Genomic DNA, 24,945 nt, shown 5'->3' on the forward strand with positions numbered 1-24,945 from the left:
CTGACGAAGAGTGATATGTATAGTCATCTGTCCACCGGTGTCTCAGACTAACACAAATTCCTGCACATGTAGTGTCCTGTAACTCCAGTTATTTTGCAGTCGTATGCCGGCCTGTTTTACAGCTGTGTGATTGTAGTTGTTTTTTTAAGCATGATCTCTTCAGTCATTTATCTGTAAGGCAGCCTTTAGGTGGTGGTCAAGGCTGAAGATACCGCTCCTCCTATTTCATGCCGCTCCGCAGCACCTGATTGGCCGCAATGAGCATGACGCTGATGATGAAAGCTATAGCGAAGGCGCATATCAGGCTCTTGCGCACACACGTTTGCTTGACATGCTGCGTCGGGCTGGAAGCTGAGAGGGGAAAAAAGAAGAGGTGGGAGGAAAAGAGGAAAAACATTACCTGAAGGTTTGTTCAATCAGGTGTTATTTAATGCTCCAAAGATATCTCGATTCGAATGAAAGAGCTCATCACAAAGCCTTGACAATTACACACACATACAACTATAGAGGGGGAATACTGCCAAGAAAATTTGTTTTCACACCTGTACACTGCGTTACTGCATCTAGATTGAAATGTTGATTGCAGTTTTGGAACAACAAACAGATGGATTGGCACCTGACTGGCATATTAAAAGATGCTCAAAAAACTAGCACTCTGAGAAAAGGGGAAGTATACCTGCAGAATAGTCTGATGCACCATAGGAACCAAGGCAGTTGAAGCAAAACAACATTTACAAATAGAAACTTTCATATCCATTGTGTCTTGTGTTTGTCTTGTATTTCTGTCCAAGATACTGAAAAAGAAACTGTGTAAAATTGATTTATCTTTTGATTTATCTTTGTTTCCTCCAGAGGTCATTTCCACTCTGAGAAAAACAGCTCATGTGTCAAAAGTGTTTTTCCAACAGAAAATATATTTCTCTATGTAAACCGTGGAACTGGGTTGGTTATGGTTCCAACACTCCTCAAACGTGCACATTAAATGACCAAGAGGGTCCAGTTTTTCATACGCTATACATTATGAGCTATTGAGCTGCTGATGGTATCAGGGCGCTATCAAGTTCTCGATGTGAGGAATTTTCAAAAGGGGAAATCTGTAATGTGCCAATAGAAAAGACATTATTATTATTAATATATTGTGTGGTGACAGACTACACACAATGTCTGTTCACTAGGATTAGATGTGCTCTGCCCAATACAGTGCAACTGAGTGTTGATCAGGTTTACCGGGCCTTCATCACTTCCATAAATAATATTTGTCACATATATATGGTGGCTTGTGATGGTCATATAATCTTTCAAACACACCAATAAAACCTATATCATAGTTGATGCAAATGTCACGGAGCGATGCTGCTCGTTAAAGGGTATTTTGACCCAAATCACAAACCCCTCACTTACCCCTACTGGTGAGTAGCCATGCAGATGGTTTGGTTTTAGTTGCATTCCAATGGAAGTTATTCAGTGGCGCATGAAGCCAAAAAACCTGAAGAGTAAGAAATTACCCGGATCTTATACGACCCATAGACCCCAACTGATTGGTCTCGGCTCGCTCACATTAAACGACAGCATTAAAAATGTGACTATTAGTTAATTCTAATTGCTAACCTAATGACTAATAAGTGCTATTTAAGAGACATTTAAAAAAATGTATCGGCCCATTTACAGATGTCTCTTTTTAAATGTATGGAAAGAAGTCTATGGCGGACCTTGAGATTGTAATTACACAGTTTGGCCACTACACAAATTGTGGTGTGAAGGTGTGAAGTAGGTCGGATTAGTGGCTCTCGAGATGTGCTCGAAGCCGAGATAAAATGGCATTTGGAAATATTCAACACGGGCATCGCCTGGTGGTTAAGATGCATGCAACATAACTGTAATGTCCCCGGTTTAATTCCAACTTGACTTTTGTAGCATCAGCAGCAGCACATGAACAGCAGAAGCCTCTGAAAGTATATGAGCTCCTTACTGTCTATATCCACCTGGCACTGCCCGGGGTTCTCTATGTGGTTCTCCTCAGTCATGATGATGTTCTCGATGTCTTTCATGGAAAGGTGATCACAGAAGGTGTCATAGAGGAGCCTCTTCAGCTCTTCCACCGTTAACTTCTGCATGTCACACTGGAGATGGACACACATAACTGAACATTAACTTAGACACAGGCTGGTGGACACGACGTCTACAAACACATGCACACACACACACACACACAACACATAAAAAGGTGTGAACAATAACAGCTTAAATAGCAGTGTATGGAAAAAGTTGTATACAGTACATTTAATCAGATTATGAAAATATGACTTAATCCATAATTTATTTTTTAGACAAATTAAGGAAAAGGAACTTTTGACCAAGTAGACATCCAATCGAAGTGCAATCAAACTACTTTTTACTACATTTTTACAAATGCTAATGTTTTATGCAGTGGTGGAAGAAATACTGAAGTAAAGTAGTGGTAAAAGTGGAAATATACCACACTACAAAAATACTCCATTACAAGTAACAGTCCTGCATTCAAAATGTCACCTGAATAAAGACAGTCGTATTATCGACAAAGTGTACGTAAGACAACCAAAGTAAAAGGGCACTATTGGAGTATTGCTCCTTTTGGTGTCATATTGTAATACGATATATTATATATTTGGATTACTCCGTAATTACCAATGCATTTGTATATGATATATGTTTATCATACACCATCATTTAATCCATACATTAATAGCAATACATTGTATTTTATTAGCCAGTCTTGTGTTTTGTATATAAAATCAGTTTCTGCAAAGCTTCTATAGCTGTTACATACATTCAGTGGAGTAAAACATAAATAAAAATTGCCTCAAAGTTGAAAGTAGCTGAATTAAAATATGGAAGTTCAGTTTCTAACTAATTGTACTGAGGTATATTCCAGCACTGGCATTATGTAAAAGTGGATTTAGATGAAATAGAGAATCAGTGAATGACTAACACCAAAACTAACAATAAAATTGTCAATCCGGGGTCTGTGCCTGTTTGGAAAGCTCATCTATGTTACTCATTCTCTGCTCGGCTTGAGCCGCGCTCACCAGTCTGACCGGAGGCTCTGTGTGAGCAATCCAGCAGCACATGCTTGATACTACCATTCTGTTATATAATGTTATGTGAGGCAATGCAGCCTTTGCAACAGTCCCTCAAGTTTTCTCGACTCTCCCAGCAGGTGTCTTGGGTTATGATTCTTTTTCCGTACACTGACTGCACCAAGAATTCCCACAAATCCCCTCTCGTTCACATTCGATTTGGAGCCTGACTTTCTGACAGCAACTCTGGCGCCGTTATCACGTAACTACTACAACAAAGGAGGCTTAGACACGAGCTCCATCCCATTAATTTCATCCCGCTGTCAAAGTGAGCAGTCGATTATCTAATGAGGTGTCTGTAAATAAATTAATATCTATTTTACATAAAAATTGACTTTAATGTTCTAAGTAATAAGACTGTCGCCACACACAAAGAGGCGGAGATACCGACTCAAAGTCTTTATGAGGGACACAGATCTTGAGGGAATCCACACTTCTCCAAGATATAAATCATCCCATTAACAACCCAGTGCATGCGGCAATTAAAACTGGTTTTCCTTTAAAGTCGCACTGTGGCAGAGGCTAAATGTTACTGCGCTGGGAGGTTTGCTACAGCTGCTGTCTATCTTCTTACTAATAGGCAGAAAATGAGTGACTGAATAATGAGCACCTTCCAAAAAACGGAGTCAAAGTCAGTGCCGTTGAACTTATCTGGCATCCCAGCTGCCGTCAGCTTTGGGCCCAGAAGAGTGACAAACTCCTCAAAGTCCACCTGGCCATCGCCTGCGAAAAGAGGAACATTTGGTGTTTATTGTCGCTGGTTTTTTTAACTGCCTACTACAGTCCAGTTTTGTGGGCAAATAGAGAGCAAAGCAAATAAAATCCAAGCTGTTTGTTTGCCTCACCGTCCATGTCCAGTCTCTGAATGATGACTTCCAGCTCCACCTCGTTTGGCATGTAGCCCAGGGAGCGCATGGCCATTCCCAGCTCCTGCTTCGAGATGAACCCATTCCCATCACGGTCAAACACTTTAAAAGCCTCGCGGATCTCTGCAGAGAAGACACACACACACACACACACACACACACACACATGAGCTGAAGTCTTACGGCTGAGCAGGATATGAAAGTGTGAAATGTTCCACGCACCAAAGACACATTTGTTATGCCGCATCAGTGCTTGAGTCATAGTTATATGAGGGTTGGCAGCTCAGAAGAACACATTCCACCAGTAAAATGACAAAAGAAAGAGCCAAAATAAGATAAAATAAGATAAATACCCTTGAACAAAGAGCTGAGATCAGGACACGTTTTAAACATTATAAAGTAATACTCTCTCAAGTCCCTGTATTTAAAATGGGAATGAATCAAACCTTATTTTCTACACTGCCAAAATCTAAAAAGATTCAGTGCCAAAAATAACCTTACAAGAATATGTAATGCCTTCAAACAAGGTGTGGGAAGTGTAATATTCTGGTGGTTGCATTTCCTATATTACCATCCGTACTATAATGTCTTAGAAAGGAAGACAAATGAATGACAAAAAGGTTCGATGATACAACAAAGAGACACAAAAAAGACTATAAAGAGACCAAAACAACTGCAAAGAGACACAAAATGTCTAAAAAGAGACAAAAAGCTACTACAAAGAGACACAAAATGACCAAGAGATGTAAAACAACCATGTCTCTTGTGACTTTATGGAAGTGCAATACAACAACAACTGAAGTACCACTTTAACAAAACAAGATGATGGAAAACTGGAGGAATGTGCGTCGCGTTACATGCAGCAGTAACAGCAGAATAGTTTTGAGATAAACAAAAGAAAAACAAGTGGGCTACAACACCCGAGTAAACAAAGACACTTAAGCCTCAGCAAAATAAATCAAAGCCAATAAAGACGAGTACTGGACACACGGTTCTCACTCCGAGAGCAGAAGATGCCCCGCTGCTAACACACAACCACGATCACAACAGGAAATCTTTGAGCAGTTAACTCCTCAGTTCAGCCACACTGCGTATTTCCCCTCTTCCTCTGCTTGTTTACTCTTCATGAGGGGCTGAATCCCTTCATTTATATGCAGTAACATCCACAACCGAGACACCTACAATATTAGACTCGCCACATCTTCGCGTCACACGCCTGATTAGCACTCAAAAGAGCAGAGCGGGAGATGAATCTTAAGATGGGGATGATGCACGGTGTAGATCTTCCGAAAATCACATGTTAAATCTGTAATCTCTCTAATCTGTTGGAATCAGAAGCCTTAAATTGCATCATTAAATAGTCACGCAAGAGTCACGTTTGGCCTGCGTGATGAGGTTCAGGGAAAAACGGTATTTTCCAGAGTTTAGGCAGAATAGATCAAATTAAAGACAAGTTTTTAAATGAAGAAAAAAAGTAGAGTGGGTTTTGAATGTTGTTGCTAAACAATGCAGAACTTCTCTGTTATACAATTGACTGACAATCAAAATAACAACCTTCTAGGTAGGCGACATAGGAACTCAAATTTGAATTAAAATCAATTTCCCTTCTTAGTTGACAGCCAATTAGCTGTTAAGTCACGGAAGTGCAATACTAAACAAACTTTATCAATCCAACGCCTCGTGGAAACTGGGAATTGCTGCTCCGGTGATTTATCGGAGTGTCAGAACGACGACGAGCGGCCGAGTCTCAGGGGCCAAAATCAGCAGCATGACAGTCCGAGACGAACATTTCAGCCGTTCAGTGATGGCAGGAAGCGGCGTGTCATTCAAAGGATAATGTGGTTGCGGGGCTTCAGGAACTGGTTTGTTTTAATCGAGCGCAGGATAGACACCGTGCCACAGGGACAGGAGGGGTAGTTTGCAATCATGGATTAGAATGGATTACATCTGGGCATGCAATTTATAAAACCCAGCAAGAAGACATTGCAGCAGCTATTTTTCACATTTTTCCCAACAAAATGTCTTCGTTTGAATCATTGAGAGCCTCCAGCTGTGTTTTTTTCCTCCCTTCCCTGGATGTGATCCTATTGTTTATAGAATGGCAATACCTCAGTATCCATCTGAGGTCCCCGCTCCATCTGTTTACTTTAAGAAGAGGGGCTTTCCATTAGAAAAAAAAGAAAAACATGCTGCTGCCACACAGGAGGCAAATGCACTCTTAAATAATGTGCCAACACAGTTTTAGTAAGTACTCTGTCTCCCCTGAAAGCTTTATTTAATGATCAAGGGCCAAGGTGAAGTAAAAACATCCCGACTTGTGAGTGGTTTATAGTATATTTGATATTAAAAGTTAGTATTGTGTTGTCGTGAAATACGGGCGGAATTTTGCTGAAGGGAGAATGTGTACTTTGTCGAGAACCATTTACAGAATACGAACGCTTTAGTGCTGCCTGGGCCGGAAATGATTATGAATGGCTTCTCAAGTCCCAGAGAGATATAAAACCGTAAAGCTGGAATATGTGTAGCCATTACAATTATGTTATCAAAAGCACCTGATACCAGGACAAACAGAGTACTACTAGAATGTACTGACAAGTCTCTAAAGTAAAGCAGACCATACGTAACCTCAACTCCAATTAATCAAAAAGGCTGACTAATCATCCTTTCTCCTTTTGACCACACACCATCCAGATAGAGCGCTATCTCTTCCACAGTTTATCCGCCTTAATTGTCCTCAGAGAGACGAGTATATTCTCCCATTTTCAATTTACTCGATGAGCCCAAAAATGGGCCACATCCACGCTAATGCCCCCACAGTGGCTCTTTTGTAATTTGAAACTGCCCCTGTCAGAATCAAACATGTTCTCACTCCCTGACTGTGAAGAGATGCTCTGGTGAACAAACAACTGAATAGCTCTGATATTGGTGTAGGCCTGACTTATTCTGTCCAATCAAAGAGAGGCAGTTGGCAAAATTTCACCACCAGTTATTCATGTGGCCTTGAAATAAACGGATCTGAATACTCGGCAGACATAGTTAAAGCAACAGTGGGTCAGCTATACTCCACCTTCATTATCCCAAATCAGCCTCAGTCTTCCTGCTAAAATAATCTCACTTCCGGCTTCAATAACACTCGAGTACCTTATTGATGTACCCGTGTTTTTTCTGAAATTATTTTTAGAAGATGCTGTTGTTGCATCTTCAACTGAGTCTCTGAGACCGCGGCTCCGCTGGGGAACTGTGAATATATTTGTTGAAAGCATGTGGCATTTGCTTTGATGTAGAGAGGTGCTTGTTGGCCTTCAAAGATGCGATGCCACGCGGTCCCCTGTGGTGTGATCTCACAGAGAATGAAAAGCCCGAGTTAAGATCGTGTACTGCGAGAGCAAGCATCTGAAGCTGAACTCCCACAAGAGAAAGGTGCATCGTGTACTCCAATCGCACCGCTCTCCCCGTACACTGTTGTACATCGTTGAACTGTATTGGATGCTTGCTGCAGCGCAGAGACGCAGAACTGTGTGTGAACTGTACGCAGCACTAGACAAAGCCAGGAATCACTTGGAAATGGCGCCGATTCATGCAGACAAATTGAAAGGTGCTTGGATTCATGACGAGGGTGAAGCATCAATGACAAAGGGCATGACATCCGCTTTCTTTGCAACGGTTTCCACCAGACACTCGAGGATACAGAGAGAGAGAGAGAGTGAAGGAGAGTTTAAGAATGTCATCAACTCTGGGTGCTTTTTAATGAAGAAAAAAGTCATCATTAGAAAACGGGAGAAATGAACTCTCCTCGTCTTCACAGAACAGCAACGCGTCGCATGGGAAATGTTCGCTTGGATTTTCGAGGCATGCCTGGAGCAAACCGTTACCCCTTTTTCAGGCTAAATTTAGCACCAGTGAAAACTTTTTGCTAATTACAGAACGGGGTAATGCCGGGGCTTTTGTGGCGCTGAAGTGTCTGTGAATGTAATCCAGGGCCTGTTTTTCAGGACTAGAAATCCTCTTAGCCTCAGTCAGACCTGCATCTGCTTAGGACTGCTTTGGATCGGTAATTGCAGCTCACCGCCCTTTATGTAAGACCTTATCAGTGTGAGAGAAATACTGTTTGTGTGTGTGTCGGTGTATGTGTGAACCGTATAGGCAACTATTTTTAAACGCCCATAGCAAGCTTAGTCCATCTTTAGCTGGATGTTGGCTGACTTTTGCACCCGGAAGATTTGAATTTGACCATAACAGGCTTCTAATAAGGCTCTGGAGTGTTCATGTGGGATATATGGCAGAGTGTAAGTCATCTGTGCCTTAAGGGAAAAAAAACATCTGGGTTTGGATGGAACCTCCTCCCATTATGAAGTGTGAAGCACTTCAACCTCGCCAATGCAACCCTGCCACGACCACAGGGAGCAACTGCAAGAGACAAAAATTTAAAAAAGTTGGAAAGGTCGAGGTGCTTTATTCTCAATATGAAAAAAATCCCAGAGACGACTTCATAAACCCCACTTGTCCTTGAATGATTGAAGTCAGTGAAAGGCCGTCATCTTTTAGCCAGTCTCTGTTGCTCACTTCAGGCTCTCTTTCTTTTTTTTCCAGCGGGGAGGGGGAATCATTGATCTGTCTCTGATTTTTTTTTCCGTTTCCTCCCTCGCTCTTATGTTTTCAAAGCTGCAAGTTCTCATCCTCACAGCCGATACCATGCTGAGGCGAAGCCAATATCCACAGTGAGAAAACCCATGAAAAGCACCTCAAACAAAGGTCAGAAGTGAACAATCAAAAGCCTCCGCTCAGCTTATCCAACACTCCCTCATCAGTTCCACCACGTTAACGGTACGCACTCGCTTATGGATCTCGCTTTTCTACCGCTGGATTCTGTTATTGTCTGGTGTAGACTTCACAGTATTGTTCATCAAAGGGAGAAAAAGCACTTCACCTTCCGTAACTCATCACAGTTAATTTCGCAGGTAATAAAGTCTGCTGGATCCACTCCTTCATGGCAATCGATCAAAATGGGAATAAATGACTTAACTTTAACCTACCCGACAGCCGTCATCACAGCACTTCATGATATTCTCCGTTAATCTACACCACATATTTTACATCAACTCCCAGCTTTGCAAGGTAAGATTACAGTAAGTGATTAACTGAGAATCTATACGAGAACGTGGTTGTCTCTGTGATCTGGATGTCAGAGAAACTACAAAAGGTGGTCACTATTGAAATCGCTCTGGAAGATATCAAATGCTCTCTTCAACCTCTTAGGAGATTTTCTGTTTTATAGTCTGCATCTGTTTCAAATAAATAAAAAAGAACCAGTTTTTATATTAAAGGAACAGTTTTGACATTTTGGGTTAATACAATTGTTTTCTTTTTGGCGGAGAGTTTGATAAGATACTAAAACAACTCTTAACATTCTGTTCATAATGTTCATTGTTTAATGTTTTCTGGCCATATCTTATTGCACCTTTTTAAGTTATTTAAACTAAACGGAGAAAGATCTTTTCAGTGGTTATTTCCAGAATACTATTCATTTATAGGTTTTAGCTAATAATATAACAAACTGCACAACATTTCCACAAAACCACACTTTTTTATTTTTTAAACCCTTCAGAAACGGTTTCACAAGACAGATAAAAACCTTTTGGCTCACCGGCTGTGGTGCTGGGCCCCTTCACCCCTTTAGAAACGAGCCGTCTCTGCTCTCACACTTTTATCACCATCTATGTCAAGTAGAGCTTCTTCAAATGCCACCCGTCTCATCCAGGCAGGCGATACAGCCGAAAAAAAGCCATTTTGAAATCCATTCCTGCCTGTCCGTCTGTTTGGCAGATTGTATAAAACGACTCTCCATCATGCAGGTAGAGCGGGAACAGTTGAGGATTGAGCTGAGTGACGGGAAGACGTTACAAAGTGATATTTATTATTCTCATCCTGGATATATACGAGCAGGGTGCTTTAATGGGTGGCACGAACTGCGTCCTTTTCCAAAATGGATGAAGTTAATCTTCCTGTCTTGCTTGTGTCTCTTTTTTTCACCATGTTGTGGCCTCTTTTTTTATGCCTTTGGTGTTTTTATCTTATGATAATCAGGGACTTTAACAGAACAAAACTGATATTTCACTACAGATCCATCACCTTCCCTCCACACACATGCAGCATTATTTCACCTTCCTGCTTCAGTGTTTTCTAGAATACAAATTCATAAATCCAACACCACCAAGTCAAATTCTGACAACGAACTCTGAATATGTTGCAGGCTTTGTTGGCGTAATTGAACAATTACAGCAGTCAGTTGCTGTTGTTGCCGCTCGTCTTTCTTCTTTGTTAATCATTTAACAAAAAACACCCGAGTTATGAACTGATGTTTTACGAGACTTGTTACATTGTCAAAGGGATTTGAAAGGCAGAAAGTGGAAATGGAATGGGGTTTGGCAGTCGAAAAACACTTCATTGATTTGCCTGATTTGCTTTTTTGTTTCAATATTATTTCAGAGGGCGAATGCTTTGATGAGAAGCTGTTCTTTGTTCCCGTATGAAGGTATCAAAAGCTCTCGTGTATGAAAGAGGAAACAGTTTGTTTCGGGGGATCCAATTTAAGGGTGAAACAAGGTGTTTTTGTTTCTGTAAGAGAACAATAATAAAACTAATTCTGGCTCCCAGGGAGAGAGCCTTGCTAATACCAGTCAACAGCTGAAATGAACAGGGGAGGGAAGTAAGTGTTTGGTTTTGGTAAACAAACACATCTGGATCATTTGCACACTCCACACTCGTGAAAAGGAGCCGGCATATCTAAAATCATCTTAGCAGCACATGTTTTAAAACGTCGCAGTTGACCCCTTGGAAGCCCACCCCCACAACGCCCACTGATTCTGCACCAGCAATACGCTATGTGCATAATTTCTGTCTTGCCAAGCAGATGCCGGTGTCTTTAAATATCTTCATTTGTATTCATGTAAGTAGTTCCAAAGGAATGGAAGTCAATCCTCCACCTCGGGGCGAAGGGATGAGTCAATGTTTTCTGCTGCAGCTACAGTAGGAGTCGAGCAGAAACATCAAGATCGCCTCACAGGCGGTTTACGCCATTAGGAACACAGTGGTGTCAGTATATTTTTGAGCGTCTGTCAGTCAAAGCGATTTGCAATGTCGCCAAAAGTCTGCCAAGGGAACAACTGGAAATGATGAAAAAGAGGCATGTGTTACATTTGTCTACTACTGAAAGCAAAAAAAATGAAAAAGTCAGAATATCTTGAGAAAATATTCTTCACTGACTTTCAGAGTTTAGGCATACAGGCTTTTATACAGTATTGTCGTGTAACTGGTTGATATTTTGGAAGGTTTCACATTCAACCTTTACATCCCTGCCCCCCACTGAGCTTTTTCTTTTTCTAACACACTTTAAATTCACCATCAGCTGTGATCCAAATACATTTGTTGAGGAGGTCTGCATGTTGTTGTGATAATTGATCTAAACAAATATACTCAGTGTCCCCTTTGGTGGACGAATTTCAATCGTCTATGCCCAATTCTCCTCTGAAGAAAGGGGATTGTGTAATGGACTGCACTGACTCTTAATTAGGTGTTGTGTCCAAACTGCCACTCCCCCGTTCATTTGAACTTCATCTCCTCTGCAAACCATCTTTTCACTCCATATCAAAATGAATGAAATAACGTAAACTTGCCGATAGTCTCCTATTCAGTAATAAGATGAGGCAGACCTTCCGACCATTGCTTATATCACAAAGTAAATTAAAGAATGTAAAAACTCTTTTTATAAATCCATCTTTAGGGTTCAGTTGCTTTGGTTACATTAATCCAATCCCTTCCTGTTTCCAACATCTTAGCTTCCTGTCTCCGGGGTGAAGTGACAACCCAATCTGTGTTCGATCTGGAGACGAGGAAAGCCCCTTCACTTGCCACGAGCGTGAACAAATGGAGATAACTTTGCAGGCGGCGTAGATTTCGATTTCCGCAGACAGTTACAACTCGAGCTTGAAATGCTCCTTGAGAGATTTGTCCCTGCTGGGGTTCCGTTACAGGTTTGGCCCGGGAATCACTTTTATGTTTCCTTGACAGTGATTTAAAAGAAGGCATTCATGCCCAACCAAACACAATGTAACTGGAACTCAGTGTGGAAAAAAAATAAAAGTGTTATTAGACATGTTTATGGATATAAAACCATCTGCAGAAAAAAGGGAATGTGTTAAATATGATGCCAATCAAACACGTCATATATAAATATAAATATAGTCAATTCCACTGTTGGCTTCCCTTTTTCTGTTTTTCTGCTTGCTGCATTTGTGTAATGTGAGCAAGAATAACTAGCATTTAGATCGGGCTGGTTATAATATTAAGCTTTTTACTATGAATTCACATTTGCGACTTCTGCTACTTCCCAAATAAATGATGTTCCTGTTTTAAAGCATAACATTTTATTATTAGACAAAAGGCAAATTCCCCTTTTGTTCGTCTTTTTCTATCAGTTCACTCATGTTTGTCTAATGTATTCATTTACCTTAATATCTGCATTTATAGACTATTTATGAATATAATTCTGTTTCCACACAAAAGAAAAAAGGTGTTTTGAGGTTTTCGAGACAACTCTCTTGGGAATCTATGGGCCTAACTCATTAAATAAATGGTTGAAGATTGCTTGAGGTGAGTTGTATGCTAAGTTTATTCCCATGAACATAAGGCATAGTGATTGAACAAGAGGCAGACATTGGTATATGTATCACTCTATTTTTCTTTGATTCTACAACTTTAACAATAACAAAAGTCAGAAACGATAAAAGGAAAGCGAGCAGATTAAAACTGGATTGATAAATAAAATGCCCTGATCATGTGAACATTGTGATCCTGCCTTATCTTTTGCTTTGTTTCTACAGGAAGCTTCTGGCGTCGGTTTACATGAGCCTCACTCTGGGACCTGCTACAAATGCTTTATTAAGCTCAGCCCTGGGACTATTTTGAGGCGGCTTCCAATAGGGCTGATGTTAGGCAGAGTGGAAATGGCTAATTCCACCTGCAGTGATATTGACACTGAGCTGTGCGTGTGTGTGTGAGTGTGTTTTAGTGGTGGAGGAGGTCTAAACTATATCAAGCTGCGGTAATATGACCAACAGTTATTTCTTTCGTCCCTCTTGTGTAGGAGGGGAAATGGAGAATGTGGAGCCCAATATGGAGTGTTCAATTTATGCTCGCATTGTATGGTACTTGCTACCCCCCCCCCCCACACACACACACACACACACACACACACACACACACACACACCCGCTCCACACACACACAGGCTTAAAGAGCATCAGAAAACTAGCATTTTGTTCCAATTACAGCTTTGACAGCCTTTACCGCCGAAAAGTATGATGCCACTGGTCCAATCCCTTGGGTGTCCAACCCAGTAATTGAAAATTGCGTCCCTGGCTCTGCGTGCCAATGGGGTTTGAGCCTCCAGTCTCTATACATGATGCACTCGCACACACACATTCACTAATGTGCTATTTCGTTTCGTGACCAAGCCCCGTCTCCTTGACGGCCGAGCTGATGCATGTGACACAATTCCAGACAATTCCCGTCTGTCTCTCAAGAGATGCGAGCGGTGACGAGACACAGACTGGCGCTCAAGATTGATCAATTTATATTATGATTTCAAAATGATCTACCTTTACTGTATCTGCAATCCGGGAAGCACAAGGACATTGTGTGTTCTGTTGAAATTGGCTTTACTTCCTCGTGTTTTGGGGCCTTAGAGATCCTGCTGCTGCATGTGTAAAAGTATTAATAATAATTGCAAAATTGTTCTCATTTTAAATGTTTACTTCTGTTCTTCTGACCTTATTAAATACCATTATATCAAAAGATTTCCATATTTTGTTACCTTCATTAAATGCGCAAGCCTTGTATGCAGCAAGAGAAAGCCTTGTTATTACGTACATTGCACGTTTCTACAAACCATAATAACAATTATAAAGAAGGAGAAAGTCCACAATAGTTAACAGGTCACACAAACACAGGACTTTCACCCAGGAGACCGCTGTGTTAAACCAAAAGTAGACGCTAGGTTTACGCTTGTTACGTAACTCTATAATAAAAGTGGTGCATAAAAAGTACTGTCAACAACATGGAGCATATAATATCCATGTGTATTTAAAACATGTTTGCGGCTGACCCAAAGCAGAAGTAATAGAAGTCTTTTCAGTTCAAAATCATATTCATGAGAAATATGTTATAATATATAATATGTTATATTAGAATCATGAAGAATCAAGCCTAAAAATCAATGTTTAGTATGTTTTGAACTCTTTAAAGGGGCCTGGCTGTACAATAAGGAGTTGAATGTATCATGCAACATTAAATTTCTTTGGAGGAAAATGCATTATGATGCCAGCTGCTCGCTGTTAGCACTGTCCTCCATCTTTAAGCAGCTACAAATACGACAAAGGTAAAAGGTAGGATTGTTCCAGAAAGCTAGTAAAATATATATCAGAAATCATAAATCTTGGCACAATATAAATATTCATAGTCACTTTCTTTAGCTTTTATTTAACAAACCAATCAGCGCTGTCTCGTTTGTTTTGTTCCCATTGTTTGCTGTCTGGCAGCAAAAGCTGTGATCCTCAGAAGGCTGTTCTTGTCAAGAGTGAAACTATCTCCTCGGTGACACCGCTTTAAAAAGTCTGCCTCTCTCACAACCTGTAAGACATCCCTCACACGGGATCGCTAATGCTCGACAACAGCTGAAGAAGGCGCTGTCACTGCTGTTAACCGTGCATTACCTCGGGCTTTCCTATTCACCCCCACAAAGCCTCCATTGCTTCTCCAGTCAAACTGCCACTACAGGTTGAGCTATAAAGCCCAAACGGATCACTTTGTCTTGCGACAATGTGACTGCAGCAAGGCAGCACAAGTGCATTTCACTAACTGAAGCGCTGTCTGTTCATTGCGCCCGAAGCTGACTGTAGATTATAGTTGGAGGGTGAAGAGGAAACTGAGATTCCTCAATCTCAACAACCAAAAGCATCTTTTCAAGTCAATAAAGAAAAAGATTGAAATATGAGACATCCATCTTTGTTTTTTTCTGTGCCATGCAAGGTCTCTGGACACTGGAAATGAAGTTTGACAATAAAGCGCTGAGTGATGGTATGCTATAATGGCGGGCATGACATCTTGGAAAGATCGCTTTTGGCGCTGACATGTTGACACTTCTCTTTTTATCACAGGCTCAGTTTGATGGCTGTCAAAGAAAAGAAAAAAAAGGCAAAATACAGAAAGCACAATGGCACCTTTAAAGCAGCTTGATCTATCTTGCACCCATTCTTGTTGTTTCTGGATGTTTCTGGTGCTGTGTGCATTCTGAAACAGGTGTCGTGTAACAAATGCAGAGGCCGTTCATTGTACACCTTTTCAGGAGTTAAAACCAATTCTTCAGCTCAACGAGTCTAATCATCATCAACCTCTGCACTGAATTTCCCTGCCAACTGTATTGCAGAAACCTCTACCATATGTGTGTCTGTGTGAGACAAAGGAGGAGTGTGTGGCTGTGTAATTGTGTGTATATTCCTGGTTTATTTTACATTCTGATTCCTCCCTGGGAAGTTCTGCACCAGCATCCACTGACACAGTTTCCCACAAGGCCCGGCCTGTCTGTAATTCACACACATGCACTTTAAAAAAGAGCAGCTCTCTGAATCTGTGCCGCAGACCATTCAGATCCACGTGTCTCAGCATTGTTTCCCTAACAAGGTTTACGTTATTGCGGTAACAAGGATGAGAGTCGCAGTGATCAAATCACTCAGCAGGGATACGTCTGCTGCCGCACGGTGTCACAGCACTGAAGACACGGCAACAACACGAGAACTTATGATAATGTGCAGATGTTGCAGGTTCACATCACAAGTGCTACAGGCATGAATATTCTCAGTATCCTTAAAAACTAATTGAATCGCTCAGAATTGTTGTCATGTGTCAGCAGGCTTGTTGGGATGATGCTCCTTTGGCAGACAGGTGCCGCTACAGTGCTATAGAAGTTGAATTTGTCTATATTGATGCAGAAAGATTGTTTTAAGTATGCTTTCTTTTTTTAAATCAAGAGATGTTGGTTTAATCATTTAGCATCCCCCCGCCACCAAAAATTAAATTAAATAAAACATTTATTATATTAGAAAGTATGTGTGGAAAGATTTAATGAGCCAGTGAAATGGGCTTACGTGAACCAAATATCCACAAAAGAGCTTCTGCTAGAGCCAATGCATCGCCGCTGTCCTGAAGAAGCAGCACTTAATAACAGAAAGGGTGCAGGGATGCCTTGTTTCACTAACCAAATCAGTTCCACACTGGAACACACACACATGTGAGCAACCTTCTGAATGAGCTGCAAATCTATATTCCCAATCAATCAAAATTGAAACAATACAGCTGATCAGAGAGTAACACTGATAACAAAGTGGGTGATTAGTTTTGCTTTCTCTCTCTCTCTCTCTATCTCTCGTGTTCATATGTCAACATCAGAAAGAACAGGGGTTTTCAAAATAAATCTAAAACCCTAAAACAGGCCTGTATTTAAGCTGTAAATCTTACTTTTCACATCTCTCTCTCCAAGCGCTGTCCAAGGTGCTGAATGAATGAGCTCCACTGATGGGAGCTGACCACAGCCCACATACACCGACACTACATCTGCCCACATGAATAAACACCTCTGAACAGCCCCGGGTTATGCGCAAGCAGGGAACCACTCACCTTCAACTTCGTCTTCGGGCAGGTTCACCGGGGTGCTGTAGAGCATGTCGGGGATGGTGCAGATGCCCCGGTACATCAACGTGGAGGTGACTGGATGCATCGGCATGGCTGCGACCTTTGGTGGCCACCTGCGCCCTCGTCATACAGAAATGTCTACAGAGAGGTGCCCAACTTCCCCCCACGGTCACCGAGGGAACGAAGAAGCAAGTCCATGGATGGGGGGAGAGGGGTGAGGTGGGAGGCGGTGGATACCGCAGCGTGTCCGCTGAAATCTTGCTTTTGGTCAAAGACTGAGGAAATAAAATGTTGGGTGTCTTACCTCATTGCAGTGTTGTTATTTGTCTTGCAAAATGACCCGATTGATACACAAAGTCACACAAAACTACCTCAGGCCGACACAATGCGCACATATATACATCACCGCCAACCAAGACAAGCTCCACATCTGCAGGTTAGATACCGATCAATCGGTACGCAGATTTGTAGCTCATCAATGCACTGGTTGTTTGTGTTTTTAGTCCCGGCGTTTGTTTGCTGCGAGCAATTCCAAGCATCCACTTGTTGGATACGTGCGCTCACTTGACGCACTCCGTCCTCAGCATCCAGCAGCCACCTTCACATAATCCACAGACACGCTGTGCCACGCTCAAAAAGATAGATGAGGGAAAAAGCCTGAACTGTATCTAAACGTGCACTCTTATTAAGCGTTAAAGAGATGTCAGGTACGCGCGCGTTCGTTACCTTAAAAGACGAGAATTGCTCGCTCGCTCTTAATTGCTCGTGGGTACGGGGGCGCGTTGCGATCCAGTTGTTCCATCCTCAGTTGCGGGAATAAAGGAGTGCTTTCGTGAAAGGAAGCTGTGATATTTAGACAGTCTCCTCTTTCTTTCCCGTCTCACCCCCGTCACTCTGTCTCTCTCATGCATACGTCTGCACATATGGGTGTAGGCAAACCCTCCCTCATAACGCACAAACGCACACCCCCTCAGTCAAATAACCTCCCCTCCTGTTTTTCTTTCTTTCTTTTTCTGTTCAAATACTCTCCTCGTGCACATTCCGGTTAGTCACCGACGCTAGACTGAAACCATAAAGTGTGTTTGATGAGCATGTGTTGTAGGTGTATAAGGTTGATTTCCGCCTACTGCACCGAGGCTATAATAAAACTCATTTGAACGCCACTTGCTTAATGTATAATCCATAGAGCTGCAGACGAATTAAGTTTTGCTGTGACGCAAAACTGCATCTATAATGCTGATTTAGTTGGCTAGAATGAGGTGTCTCATATTGTAAGAGAAAAAAGAAGAAAGGGGGGAACAGAGTTAAAAATTAAATCTGTCTTCCTGTCACACACCATCTCCAGTTGTGCTTTGCTGCACCACTGTCTGTGCAGAGCGACCTTTTGAAATGAACTGTTGTACATTTCAAATGACATGGTTGGCTAACCAGTTGGGGGTGAGATGTAATAGGCCAATGTTGAATGGAGCCACTTGCATTTTTGATGGCTGCCTTTTTCGTAATCCCTTGAAATCTGTCTTTTGGAAGGAGGCTGCATGTCCGGTAGGTTTCAAAAATATCTTTCTTTTTCTCTGTCTTTCATTCCAGTTTCAGGGCCAGCCATTGCTATTGGGGGACCTGCGGTGGGATTTTGCTTTTGGGGCCTCCATCCACTGTGTATCTTTCATGATTTCTATAGTGTTCTTATGGAGAAAAACAACCATTGACCACAGTGTCCTGGCGGTATCTTGCCATAACAGGTTGTTTGACGGGTTTATGGATCTGTTTTTAGAGGAACGTAGCAGTAAAAGGGATTTATTATTATCACCTGCATTTACAGCTCAATATTTAGCTATCCAACTCACAGTTTTTTGTTTTGGTTCACTCTGACTGCTCTCATAGCTTTGTTTTTAGCCGCAGCTGGCAGCTGCTTTCATTGAAAACACTCTAGAAACCCACAGGACACTACCTGCTCATAACCAAACAGCGGGCACAGTTAAGTTCTAGTTGGTGAACACAATAGAAAATGGTGCCGCTAAAAGGCCTGTTATTTCCCACAAGAGTTGTCAGAGACCAAAAACAGCCATAAGAGGGTGAATGTTTTTATGTGGCCACAAACGCGACTCCAAATGAACGGTACTGTTGCTTCGTTACCGCTGCTTGTGAAAATAAGCCGCTTGTGAAAATAAGCCACTTTCCCAACAAGTTTGCTCACTTACTAGGTGATAATATGTCACTTGTCACATACTGATGCCCAATTCATGCTTGATGCAACTGCGGGGGGCGCGGGGTGTCTGACCCACACCATCAGACACGTACCCTGCGTGGGGGTCCATGCTGCAGGTTTTGTCTGTCTACTACGCGGACAGGTGGAGAAGATGGAGAACTTTGAGGAGCTGCTGGTTCCTCGTCACAATTCTGCTTCAGCTCATGTCAGTGCAACCGTCCATGCGGAAAGCATAACCGAGGCACGTCAGACTTTCATGCTCCACTACGGTGGTAGTAAACACGTGATTAACGTTGCAAATTCAAACACGTTTTTTTCGCCAACAAAACTACTTAGTTAAGTTTTGGAAAAAGAATGTGGTTTGGGTTAAAATAACTGTAAAGTTAAAGTGAAACTCTGAGTGAAACTTAACCTTGTGCAACACCTGGGTGAAAGTGTTGTTTGTTTTCCCTTAACTGTACACTTGGGAGAAGAGGATCTCTCCATTCTCTTCACACTTGAACAAGGTTGACATCCCAAAAATACAACCAAGCAGTCTGTAAGAAAGGTTTCAGGACCAAAAATGATAGAAGCATCCAGGTAAAAGGATCTTTCACACTGCCGAGCAGTAACTAACCGCCTCCAGTAATTTCAAAGAGGAGAAGCGGTTTTGAAGACGGCAGTATATGAAGTGTTTGCCACCCTGGCTTCTGCCAATGAATGAGGGGGGGGCGGGCATTGTGGAAATAGAAGAGGGTGGAAGAAGACAGCGCCTCGTGGAGGAGCTGGTAATGCTGTGTCTGAACAACCAGAGTACAACACGGTGCTAGCGACTTGTAAGGACAAACAGAAGCCTATTTTCTCGGGGCTCTTGCAGGTAGGCGGCAGTCAGGGCGGTTGCCACGCGGGGATGTGAAAGCAGCTTTAGGTCGGTGGCGACTGCAGGAAATTGGCTTGTAAACCTCCGTCATGGGGAGGAACCTGATTAGCTATAATCTGCAATGTCTGAATTGGTTATATAACCTTTGAAATAAACTTGAAACTTAAACTTGAAACACCTTTACGGAGTAACTGCGTTGCAACATTCTCCACACATAAAAACATCCACTGTGTTGAGCTGGCCTTTCCTAATGCTCAACGGTGTTAGTGTGACAGTGTCAGCAGTGTCCAACAAACGCAAAAGGGCACCAGCAACTTTGTATCCTCGGGTGACATGTGGCACCTTTTTGTTTCCGCAAAAAAAAAACAGGCTACCTAAAGCCCTCTCAACAGGATGAAACTTTGAAGGTCAGACCACTTTCAGAATCCGGTAGCTGCAGTGTTCAAACTCCAATATGTCACATGGATCTTTTGTCACTGAAAATGTTGAATGATTGCCCCCTGCTAGGCTAAGGTCTCTCAGGTTCTGGTTATATATACATATATATATATATATATATACAAAAAAAAATCATACAGAAATAAACATGTTGTCATTTTCTACTCACTCTCAAGTAAATCTAAAAATCTAATTCTAATAATAACTCAGCAGGTACAAATCTCAATTAGCTGAAGTACCTGAACAAGTTCTTTTTGAGACTTGCATATTTCTCCAAACAGTTCAGCGGCATAATCCAAGTGTTCTGAAGCCAAATGATTGCACTGCGGATTCAAGAGTCCAATCTTTCTCTCATTAAGTCCTAGATTTCTCTCATTCACTATGTGTCCCCCTACAGCAGTCTGGCAGAAGTCTTGCTGCCTTCATCTGCTCATAAGTTTCTCTTTCCAAGATTTAAAGTTGCAAATTCAAGACTAAAACTTATTGTTTATTCAAGTGCTTATAGCCCCTGAATAGTAACTGAAACTAGAATCATGTGAGTCATTTTGTATTTTGATGAAATTATGCTTTTTGTTGGATTAGCAGTAAGATCAGGACTAGAAGACCCGTCATCCAATCTTTCTTATATTTCAACGAGGAGTGCGTGCTTTTGTTTTTGCCTATTTTGATTGTATGTCAGGAATGCGTGATTCTTTTTTTTAGTGCCTATACGTTTAACCTGCAATAAATGATTTTGGGGGTAATTGTTTTCGTCTCCACCAACTCCAAGTGTGTCTCTTTAGGTTGCTATAATGCTAAAATGACCAAAGGGTCCAATACAGCTAACTAGATGACTATGCAAAGCATAAGTCATTAATTCCAAATGTTCACTAAAATGCACTGCTATTCCCATTCGTACAATGGGGGGGTCGCACTAATAAGAGCAGCAGGCCCTATGCTGGGTACACTATTATAGATCCCGCGATGCTGTCAAGCGTAGGCAGGAGCCGTTCGTGGATTATGTCTTCGTCAAAAACCACAAAAGTTGACGCAGTTTCGGGTCTTTGAAGAATAAGGAACCAGTTCCTATTTCTCCAGTTCCAGTGTGATTCTGTTCTTCCGGTAAATGGAAAACTAATGTGCTTGGTGTGTTCACAGCCCTTTCCTGTGCTCAAGGAATATAATATTTAGCACCTCTATCAGACTAATCATGGTGAAAAGTACAAGAACTTGCAAGGACAACCGAGAGCAGAGAATATAAATGATTTGTTGGCAGGTTTGAGGAAACAGCCTGTTTTTAGTCACAGCCGAGCGATCAGCAACGCATCTCAGGCAGTTTAACATCTGTATTGTAATGGATTGTTCATTAACTGCGAACGTTTTCAGAATATGAATGTGCTTCTTTACTGTAAAAGGGGAAATATTTGCTTTTATTTATAGGTTATTATGCAATGGTTTTACTTGATAAGCCTTAGCTAGTCGCTTACTCTGTCTGCCGTTTTGTGCTGGGCCGGCACAGTAGAGTGGATTTACCAGTACTTTTAGGGCTAAAACAGCTGCATGCTGCAGGTGGTAATTAGGTTGATGAGAGACAGTTTTCCTTTGTCAATCTAAAATTGATTGGTGCAGATTCAATTATCATGAAATAATCCTTTCTATCTACTAAAATGTGTGTGTGAATCTATTGTAGATTTCAAGACGAAATGAGTTATATTCATGTCAAAATGGTTCATGATGCTGCAGTGAATTCTCAGCTTTGCGATCCACAGAGTCCATCCGCAGCTGTTTAGAAGATAGCCTGACAGGTGACATTAAAGACCAGAGTCTTGTTGTTTTAAGAGAAGATAGATACATTTTGTAACACGTTGTGCCCACCAACACTTCAAATCAAGAGGAAATGTGGTACTATATAAAATTGTTTGTTTTATGAAAACAAATGTTGTGTTGCTACCCCAAATTAACTTATGATGGGGCTGCACCTTCACGCCCTCTGATTTCGAATGACGACTTGGCTTGACAGATTTAAAACATCATTCTAGGCGCAAATGACAGTATTTGGAAAAACATGAAAGCTCACCCTATTGCTTCATCATTAGCCCAACTCTCATGCTCAGATAAGCAAAGAGAAAAAAGGGTTGACGAGATTGTAACAAGGACGAAGTACAGAGATGAGCCCAGGTTCGCAGTCAAGCTGCTTGATTGAATTGTGGCAGATTAAAGGGAAAGGGAGAAAAAGACTACAATTTCATGTCAGGCTACCTGCCAGAAGTTATTACTTCTGAAGATTTACCATATTTCAAAACAAATAGCTGCCGCCAAATTGCCTGGATGACAACAAATAAATAAACAAAGCAATATGTGAAAAAAATACGGGGATATTTTCATCATCATTCCTCTGCAAAGGGGGGCTATAGATTCCATAAGGTGGTGCTGCCCCCTGCGGTCAGATCCGTCTGCCCCATGGAACAAATAAACCTTTTCATTTCTGACTACATGCTTGGCTATTGACCAGCACAGAGAAAAAGTATTGGAGTGAATAATGGCCCATACTGGGAGCCCATTGAGCTGCTCCGGGATTATAAGCATGGAGCCAGAGAGAGCTGCAGACTGAAGGGGATAGATGGAGGGAAAAGCTTTCCCTCTCTGTTTGGGAGAAACAGGAAAGACAAATATGGTCATTTCACCATCCCCTGAACAGACATGTCATTAAAGCTCGGCACTTGAACGAGGTAATGTTGTTAGGTGATGCATTTACAAAATGTCTGCATCACAAAAAGGATCTTTTGGGAGTCTGAAATGCTGACAAATGTCTGCCATTACTGCTCTGCTTTGCGTCACTCAGGCCGTCCTCATTCCTCGCTTGTACTTAGTGCATTACATTTCGTGGGTTTATCTGTCCCACGTAATCGTGAGCCATGTGCAGGTCTGCCTCTACGGAAGTCAAGTAATGTCGTACAAAGGACGACAATGTCTGCGTGGAGATGAGGTCGGGGTGGAAGCTCAAACAAAGTTGAACGAACAGCGGAGGTAAGTTACGTAGCAAGCGCTTATATTTGGGTTTGGCTTTAAGTGCATTTTAATTCAGGCTTTCACCCAGCGTTCTTTGTTGGATAGTTTCCAGATCTGTTTCCAGATGTGAAAAATACAGATTAGATTTTATAGCTGCAAATGCATTTCCTATTGAGACTAGAATAACCTTAACAATGTCGGCAGGATGACGATCATTGTTTTGAGGAATACCATTTGAGTTACCTTGCTGTGTTTTGCCTTCTCTCACAATATATTTTGCGTCAGCGCACCCAGCAGTTGATCTCTCGCTCTCCCTGAAATGAAGTGAAATAAATAATAATCCAACCAAATCTTCCAAACAAGATGGTATTTCCTAAAGTATAATTAAAAATAAAGGTCAGTGTTCTAAATTAATGGAAAATCCACAGCAATAAATAAACATGATGCGAAGGATATCACATTTCGACTTTGCACAATAGGCCTATATCCGCATGTGCCGCTTATAATACAATACAAAGTGTTGCTTGTATTTTAAAAGAGTCACAATCAACCAGACACTCCAGTCGCCTTCCACAGCATGAAATCGGTCATTTCTTTTTTAGCAAAACATCCACTTGGAAACCGTCATAGTAAGGCCAACACTATTAACTTCTGTAATTAAAAGACCCCCAGCTGAAATTATTTTTGGCCCCCCACAAAACTGAAAGCCTCTCTCCTCTACCGGACATGGCTGGCCTGGTGCCGCCATTCTTAAATGGCTTTTCTGTCTGTGGGAAGAGGAGTTCCAGTCAGTGAGGGGAATTATGGATATGCCAGTGGGCGCCTGCGCTGAATCCGCCTCTGAATGAAGCTGCAGGATCAACATAAGCTGCACTGCAGGCCCAAACATGTACTCCCTAGGTGATTTGGCTTGTTTTTATAACCACGATCCCCCCCCCTCTTTCCTTCCTCCTCTTCTTGCTGGGCAGCCCAGAGCTGGACCCCGTTGATGGTTTTTAAGAGGATGTCGGTGCCTGTTTGAAGTGCTGCTTTGCTATTTGGGGAGCTTCCGCCGGGAGGAGGTGTAGGAGGGAAAAATATTGGATTTGGAAGCAAAGAAAACCCCGTTATTTGGGGAAGAAACGAAATAGCAACCCCTGGTGGCAAACAGATGCAGGCTGGTTCGTCCCTGTAGTAATAGGCCCTTGATCTGCCAAATAAAAATCATGCAAGCCTTTGTAGGAGCCTGAGACTCTGAGGATATTTGAGGTACTGTTGTGAGGGAAGAAAAGAGAGAGATTGCCCTCTTTTGAGTTTGAACAGACAGAATATGTTATGTCTACTATTTTACCTTGATATGTATTTGTAAGTATGTATTCTCTTCTTAGACATACAGCCTTTGCAACACATGAAGCACATCCATGTATTGATGTTTTATTTGCTGAAAAGATGAACAACCTTTTCCAGAAAAATAAATGCTTTTGCAAAATACTTAATGTTCTATTTACAAAATGTCTGACTTTTGTTCGGGTACTGTTCCTGGGCACAATTATGAACCCTGTTCATTTGAGAGCGCTGACTTGTAAGTGAGGATGATAAAAGTCACCAGAGGGATTCAACAAAGCCCATATACAGACAGACTTGACAGTTTCTTGACAGGCAGGAAGATTAAGAATCTGCCAGATGAAATAATTAAATTGGGCTAAAAAACGTTGAAGACGGTCTAGTAGGTGTGTAGAGAGGCAGGAA

General features: G+C 41.7%; 1 protein-coding gene across 1 annotated transcript; it reads right to left on the minus strand.

The window, feature by feature from the left end:
* Positions 1-220: 220 nt before the first annotated feature.
* On the minus strand, positions 221-16,817 carry cabp7a (calcium binding protein 7a; the record flags this gene model as incomplete). The annotated part of the gene is made up of 5 exons (XM_079161521.1): positions 221-351; positions 1,970-2,120; positions 3,727-3,839; positions 3,962-4,105; positions 16,712-16,817. 5 exons carry the CDS (start codon positions 16,815-16,817, stop codon positions 221-223), a joined length of 645 nt encoding a protein of 214 aa, XP_079017647.1.
* Positions 16,818-24,945: the final 8,128 nt, after the last annotated feature.

Source organism: Pholis gunnellus (assembly GCF_910591455.1).
Source record: "Pholis gunnellus genome assembly, chromosome: 6".
Taxonomy (NCBI): domain Eukaryota; kingdom Metazoa; phylum Chordata; class Actinopteri; order Perciformes; family Pholidae; genus Pholis; species Pholis gunnellus.